Source organism: Zea mays, chromosome 10 (assembly GCF_902167145.1).
Source record: "Zea mays cultivar B73 chromosome 10, Zm-B73-REFERENCE-NAM-5.0, whole genome shotgun sequence".
Classification (NCBI taxonomy): Eukaryota; Viridiplantae; Streptophyta; class Magnoliopsida; order Poales; family Poaceae; genus Zea; species Zea mays.
Window position 1 is genome coordinate 1,006,176 of NC_050105.1, and position 8,006 is coordinate 1,014,181.

The 8,006-nt window shown below is 48.6% G+C and overlaps 1 protein-coding gene and 1 pseudogene across 2 annotated transcripts; both read left to right on the forward strand.

Annotated features, from left to right (window-relative positions):
- The first annotated feature begins 3,540 nt into the window (after positions 1-3,540).
- LOC100502365 (uncharacterized) lies at positions 3,541-6,003 on the forward strand. The gene is given in 2 exon segments (NM_001196843.1): positions 3,541-3,875; positions 4,251-6,003. A coding segment is annotated over 1 exon segment (1,305 nt). The 5' UTR covers positions 3,541-3,875; positions 4,251-4,343; the 3' UTR covers positions 5,649-6,003.
- Positions 6,004-6,249: 246 nt separating this feature from the next.
- LOC100383073 (uncharacterized) lies at positions 6,250-7,240 on the forward strand (annotated as a pseudogene). Its single transcript, NR_145575.1, has 3 exons — positions 6,250-6,368; positions 6,445-6,654; positions 6,719-7,240. The product of NR_145575.1 is annotated as an uncharacterized protein (transcript).
- Positions 7,241-8,006: the final 766 nt, after the last annotated feature.

Below are 8,006 nucleotides of genomic sequence, written 5' to 3' on the forward strand. Positions count from 1 at the left end.
CCTCTCCCAAGTCCAAAGATCATTCCAATCAAATAGTGACTAGTGAGAGAGACACTTGTGTTCATTTGAGCTCTTGCGCTTGGATTGCTTTTCTTCTTCATTCTTTCTTGTGTTCAACTCAATTGTAATCAAGGCAAGAGACACCAATCTGTGGTGGTCCTTGTGGGGACTTAGTGTCCTGATTGATTGAGAAGAGAAGCTCACTCGGTCTAAGTGACCGTTTGAGAGAGGGAAAGGGTTGAAAGAGACCCGGTCTTTGTGACCACCTCAACGGGGAGTAGGTTTGCAAGAACCGAACCTCGGTAAAACAAATCACCGTGTCATCCATCTTATTTGCTTGTGATTTGTTTTCGCCCTCTCTTTCGGACTCGAATTTAATTCTAACGCTAACCCGGGCTTGTAGTTGTGCTTAAAGTTTGTAAATTTTAGATTCGCCCTATTCACCCCCTATAGACGACTTTCACCCTCCCTTTTATAGCTCAAGGGGGGCACGTACAAGGATACTGAGCCCCGACATGTGAGCCCAGGGACAAATGAAAGGAAGCAACTAATGCCTGTAACGCCAGGGTGAACTTCGAGCGTCATAATGTCCGTAGCGCATACATTGTTGATATGCCGCCGCAGCTTCCTTGGTACGCGCGAGTCATGATGAGTGCAGCGCATGCGGCAGCATGGGCGTATTGCCTGCCAAGGAATGGACAGGCACGCCGCCTGTAAGATGGCCTGGTCGCCGTCCGTCAGCGGAGTGGACAGGGCACATTTAATGCTGAGGCGGCACATCGCCTGCTAGTGGAGTGACAATGCTTATTAAATGCCGAGGCGGCACATCACCTGCCAGTTTGACAAGCGGCGCGCCTTATCCGCAATAAATGCAGAGGACGCGCGACCCAGAGGCCTTACGTCAGGCTCCACCCGCTGGCTTACGTCACGGGCAGTGGGCCACGTGGCAGCATCGGGTCTCCGCCTGAGCGGGGAGCAAAAGCGTACGTGGTATGGTCCGGACACGTGTCAGCTTCGAACCCCCGTCTGGTCTTGATTAAGGTCCGGGTACTCTTTGTCCCATAATCCCGGGACCCTGTTGTGAGTGGCCTGGACCCCACATAGAGGGGTCCGGGACCCATCCCAAGGGTCCGGTTCGTGCCCGTGGAGGTCCTGGACCTTACCCGGAGGTTCAGTCCGTATATACAGGGGTCTGGCACTTTCCCATGGGGGTCCGGACCCACTGCTGATGCCTTGGAGCATATTGTCTTCTCTGGCCATGTGGCGGCCCCAGAGCCGTCCGCGTGGTGGGGTTGGGTGTTGTTTGCCACGCGACTAGAAATAGTCGCGTGGACACCACGCCTTCATACTGTAGTAAGGGGTACCCCTGTTTCAGGGTACCGACAGTAGCCAAAACAAAGTGCTACAAACATAGAATAGAGTGTGTGCAACTTATTCAAACACTTAAACCTCCGACCTGCATTTTGGCTAATTTGTAATTGATCCCTTCAACTTGTCTTTAAGTAAACATGTGCTCATACTGATATGAATATAGTTAGTTCAAGTTGGTGTGTTGAGCACTTAATCACAAAAACATGTAGAAATGGCCTTATGGCACATTTCCCTTTCACATGTCTGGTGTCCATGCTAGCTAGTCATTGGATTCTGACCGTTATCGATCGTTGGAGAATGGAGATCAGTAACATTGAACACTTCTTGGTGCCTCGTAGTGTTCTCTAACTCGCATTGTAACTTTGAGTACTCTATCTTATGCATCATCGAACATGTCCGATTTTGGTATCCGATGCATATCTAGTTGTCCGATGCACTTGGCTGAAGTTATCCTCCTTCACACAACATCGATGATGTTCGGTTTTGTTGGACCCTAACACGTGTTTCCCAAGCGTCCCCCTCTAGGGGCTAAGTGGGGTATTTATATGGTAACTAGGGTCTCGTGCATAAAGTACTCTCATACCCCTAGTTACCTACTATACTTCTGGAATATACTGTATAACAGGGTGACTACAAAACAGTACCCCCCGTGGACCCAAGTTCACCAAATTTATACCCGAGCATAGAATGGCAAAGAGAGCCACTGTGACCCACTCCGTAACAAGGGCGAGTTGGGCGTGGCTCCAAGTTCTGAGGGCCTTTGTCTTTGATGACTTCGCCTTGTGAGCTCCGTCTAGCCATCTGCGGAGCCTCCATTGATGAAGGGTTGGGCTGCTCCTACGACCGGCGCTAGGGGAGCCAACTTTCATGCTCTTCTTAGGGCCCTTCGCCTAGGAGACGAGGCCTTCGAGTTGAAGTAGCCCTTGTCTGTCTCTAGTGATCTTGCTGTCTTCACGACTATGTAGTCCTTCGTCCCCATGCCTACGATCAAGTCTTGTTTGTTGTTAGTTGCAATTTGTTTAGGGTGGTCGAGATTTGGCCCGGCTCTCGTCCCAACAAGTGTTTTATCTAATGACCATCGATCGTGTCTGGAGCTGACGAGCAACATGAGTTTTTCGCTTATTTGTGTGTCTTTTTTAGATTCTTTCATCTTGTAGTTTGGACTCTTACATGTACTTGTGGCCTTTATTGTATCTTCTAATGTTTTACATGAGATGTTTATCATCCGAATCACCTCTTTACCTTAGTCCAAGTCCACTTGTGTATCCTTTGAACTTTGCTTTAGCCCAACTCCACTTGTGTATTCTTTAAACTATATCCAAAAATATTAGTAAACATATTGATCATCAAACACTAAATCATACTTTAAATAGACCTCGATTAAATTTTTACGATCTTACCCTAATTAGTGATTGATTACAACACGACCAAAAACAATAATAGATACCAAAATTTCAAAATTCAGTTTAATTGCTAGGATGTGAGAAAGAGGTAAAGTCATAATATGCTAAAAGACACCAATTGAATTATTTTAAAAAATCATTAATGCATAGACAAAGCTTGTATAGATAAGTGGAGCAGCGTTTCGGTGCATAGGATAACAAAAGGAAGAATGTGGGAAGTGCACACACCATATGAAGAGGGCAGCGAGAAGAACAAAAAGATGATATCAACTTACCGGAGATCGTAGTCGTGGATGCCCGTCGTCAATCACCGGAGCCTGAATGCTGGTAGGCGGTGGGCCGGTGGCCCAATAGCTGATGGGCCATCACTAAACTCTGCTTGCTGCATTCGAGCCTGTAAACCCTTCTTCATGGCATGAAGGCCCATAGGCTTTTCCACAACACATCACGAGCCACCAGGGATGTAAAGTAATCCTTTCGAAATAAATTTATATAAATTGATGTTTTTTGCTAAAAACACACCACAAGAATCTCTCAACTAGGGATGATAATTTTACATGTGGGTTCGGGTATGCACGGATATTCGATTCGTCGGGTTCAGGTACAAAATTTTTAACTCGTGGGTCTCACCCATACCCGACATGTGATAAAATCGGGTCGGATACGGGTTTTATCTTTCACCTGCCGATGCGACGGATATCCGAAATTAAAAGTACATGTATTTTCACCCATTTGGCACTTGGTAGTAAGCCTAACCCTAGTCTCACACGCTTGAGTCTTGACGCTCACGGACACGGAGTCACGGACCGTGGCTCTCCGCCGGCCACCACCAGCCGCCGCCCCATGTAGCAAATTAGCAACCCGCCGAGCAAGAGCAACCGCCGGCGGCCCGGCGCCGACCCTGCCGTCCAGGACTCCAGGCCCGTCCTCCTGCCGCGGTGCTGCCTGCGTCCCTGCCCCCGCCACCGCCCACCGCCAGCAGTAGGCATCAAGCCGAGCGAGGAGCGAGTAGTGGCGCTGCGTGGCTGCGTCCCTGGCTCGGTGGCTCCCTGCCCAGTGCCCAGTGCCCCTGCGTCAGCGTCGCCGTCACTGCACTCCGAGGTAGGAGCCGGCTGCCGGCCACCGGGCAGATCCCAGGCTGCTACTGTCAGTCCCTCCGCCCTCGCATGTATATTTTACAGTTGACGTCTCACTGATCTCAATTAGGTGGAGGTGGTTCTCAAATCATTTGTCAACCATGTGTTTTATTTGTATAGAGTATAATTATAGCCGCGTGTATCCGATACCCGCCCGATACCGGCACGGGTACAAAATCCTGCCTGCGGGAATAGTCACGGACGGTTATGAGTAATGCCCGCGCGTATTATCGCGGGCGGATATTTACCATATCCGATCCGAACCGACCCATTGTCATCCCTATTTCCATTCCATTGTCTACTAAACTGACTCCACGTGCAATCTCCTTCCTTCTTGCAGTTGCAGCTCCAGCAAGTGACCATTGCTCTAGAGATCCACATGTGGGTTTCAGTGCATTTTCGTATCTTTTAGAACTGAACTGTGAAAAACACAATGGCAACAATCATATCTGGAGCAAGGAGCCTTCACTCACTCGCTCTGCGATCGCGGATGTTGGGCGAAATGACTCAGCTCGGTCCTTTTAACCGCAACGTGCAGCGGAGGTGGAGAAAGCCTGTAGATTCGGCAAGAACACGTCTCGAGGGAAGAACTATGGATCATAGGCTGGACAAGCTAATGGTTCAGCTGAGGAACTTGAGGCTGGCCTTGGCTTTGCATGAGGTGATATCTCAGCAGAGGAACGGATATGCGTCTCTCCAGCTCCTCTCAAGGTGGAGGCATGAGGTCGGGCTGAACATTGAGGTCGGTGCTTTCCTCAAGAAATACCCCCACGTGTTTCAGACCTACGTGCACCCTGTCAAGAGGAACCACTGCTGCAAGATCACGCAGAAGATGTCCGACTTGATCGCAGAGGAAGACGCTGTGGTCAGGGAGAATGAGGTCGGCGTAGTTCAGCGGCTGAAGAAACTTCTCATGCTCTCTGTGGATGGAACTCTGAACATGCACGCGTTATGGCTCATAAGAAGGGAACTTGGGCTTCCGGATGATTACAGGTCCTCTATACTGCCGAACCATCGACATGATTTAATTCTCGAATCCCCAGCTACTCTATCACTTTTCTCTATGGATGAAACATTGGCTGTAGCTAAGGTCGACGAGTGGAGGAAAAGGGAGTACACAGAAAAATGGCTAGCTGAATCAGAGACAAAATATGCTTTCCCGATCAACTTCCCAACTGGATTTAAGGTTCAGAAAGGTTTCAGGGAGAAACTCAAGAACTGGCAGAGGCTTCCCTACACCAAACCTTATGAGAAGAATGATTCGCATTCGATCCGCAACGTGGAGCGGCTTGAGAAACGCATTGTTGGTGTTCTTCATGAGCTTTTGAGCCTGACGATCGAAAGAATGATGCCACTTGAGAGACTGTCACACTTCAGAAGATTGTACACCATGGAGGTAAACCTGCTAGAATTTTTTCTCAAGTATCCAGGCATTTTCTACATCTCGACGAAAGGAAGCACACAGACAGTTATCCTAAGGGAGAGTTACAGTAAAGGATATCTGATTGAGCCTAACCCTGTGTACATTGTGCGGAGGAAGATGCTGGACTTGGTATTATCTGGATCTCGTAACGTTGGTGAATGCCAACAGGATAGTGCAACTTGGTCAGCTGAGGAGCATGGTCTGGGAAGCAGTCATGGGTGCCAGGATAACATATGCCAGGTGGATTCTGCAATTCCATACTGGAACATGGAGTTAGAAGTGACGCATGGAAAGAACCAATTAACTCAACCGTGATCTTGCTGTAATCTCTACATATAAAAATACCTACTGATATCGTCTGCCTAGGGTGAAGCGATGCCTAGCTGCGGCATTGGTAATCTGTCAAGCAGTGACCAAAACAAGCAGCAATCCCCGCCGTCGTGAAACGCCGCCGGGTGCCATGTCGATTTAGGCTATCCAGCTTGCTGCCTTGCTCACCTGCTTTCCTGAGTATCTGTGTTCATCAATTGCGAATTATCCTTCCTTCGATTCCGACCTCCTCGGGTGGCTCCTGCCGTCCTGCGTGCATTCCCATTTTCAAACCAGCATGTTCAGCACTGCTTGGCGTGGGGGTTTGCCGCTAGTGGGGGTCCAAGAGGCGCCATTCCTGTTCCAAATTCTTAGGCGGCGGTGACGACGCTGACTGTTGGTTGAGGCTGTTGGAGCAGTCCTTGAAGAGAAAGTGCCTCTGATATATTCTCTGCTCAAAGGATTAGCCTTGCAGTTGCCAGACGATGTACCTGATAAAAATGAGATAATTAGATTGAGAAAGGTTGCAAGCAGTGTTGGTGTTGGCGACAAACATGATGCTGAGTGGGTACACTCTATTCTGGCAGACGCTGGTGCAGCTAATGATAATTCTTGGATCCTACTTCCATACCTTTGTGCTGCATTCATGGTGTCCAACATTTGGAACGGTGCTGTTTATGATGTCAATATAGGTGGACTCAGTAACAATTTGCACTGCCTAGCAAGGTATGGACTGACTCTATGTTTGATGTCAAAAATCGTTAGTTGTGGGTATGTAAGTGCTGTGATTGTATTTGTGCAGGTGTGTAAGTGCTGTGATTGGGGGAAGCGAATACACTCGGGTCGAAAGGGAGCAGCGAATAAATTCTCTTTCAAATGTGCATACAGATGAACTGCAAGAGGCCGAGTTACCGAGCCGTGTCTCAGCAGAAGCAAATATCAAATCTTGTATGCAGATCTACGTCAAACTGTCTGCAGGGATCGTCCTGGATTCATGGAACGACACAAGCAGGTAGGTACCTGGTGCACTGCATTTTGTTTGCTGGCTTAAATTTTTTACATGACACCAAATGCAGGCAGCACATCGTCCCGAAGCTGACATTCCAGGACCAGCTCTGCGAGCTGTCCCCGTACGTGCCAAGGAGCACCTTAGAAGCTCACATCCCATACACCATCCTGCGCTCGATATACCACCAGCTGTACGGAGGCTCTCTGCTGGCCTCGGAACCGGCGGAGCAGTCCCCAAGGCAGTCGCCTCTCATCTCTCTGGCACACGCGTCCCCGTCCGCAAGGCAGATGCAGAACCGACCAGAGACAACACCCAGGTCCCACACCTTCGACCCAGGCTACTACAGCTCGTCGGGGTCCCAGCACGACGATGGCTACGACGCGGATAGGAGGGCCGGACGGCTGCTGCGCGGAGCATGAGGCGCTCTGGACCGCTCGACTTCGGTGCGAGCAGAAAGGCGAAGAAGTTCGTCGAGGGCTCCAGCTCCGGGAGCAGCGATGGAGCTGGCTCGTTGCAGAGGTTCGCAGTGTCGAGATCTGGCCCTCTATCGTACAAATAGGGCCGCATGTAATGTAAACTCTAGAGCAGTAGATCTTCCTATGCGTGCTGGTTTACGTAGCTAGCAGCAGCAGCTAGTTGTGCTGTAAGTAAAACCCATTAATTGTTTTGTTTTGTTTGCTGCTCTATCGTACAAATAGGGCATCATGTAATGTAAACTCTAGAGCTAGTTTTTATTTTGGTTAGTTGGTATATTTAGTTTGAGAGAGGGATATTCACACTTTTAGGTTTTGTTTGGATACTCTAGTATTCACCATAATTCACATGTGTGTGAGGTGGATTGGGGGTGCACACTATAGTATCCAAATAAGACCTTAGGGTGCGTTTGGTTGGAGAGTCAATTGGAATGGAGTGACTCCATTCCAGTTTTTGAGAATGGAGTCATTTCATTCTGTGTTTGGCAATTACAACGGAAACATTCTATTTTTTGTTTGGTTGAAGACTAGAATAGAATGGAGCCGCTCCGTTCATTGTTTGGTTAGATAGCCATACAAGTGTGGAGAAGAGAAGAGGAAGGTGAGCGCTCACATCCGGTCGTTTTGGTAGAGCGAGAACATTCCAAATATTTGTCATATATAGACTCCAAATCCGTTCCAGAAACCAAACATCTAGAAAACAGAAATAGAGCTGCTCCATTCTTCCTCGCTCCTCAACCAAACACACCCATAGAGCAACTCCTAAAATTCCCTTAAAATTACCCTAAAACCTTATTTAGCGAGAAAATAGAAAAAAACGACCTCCAATCGATCCTCTTTCTTGTCCGCAAAAATACACGACACCGCAACCATTCGTCGTCG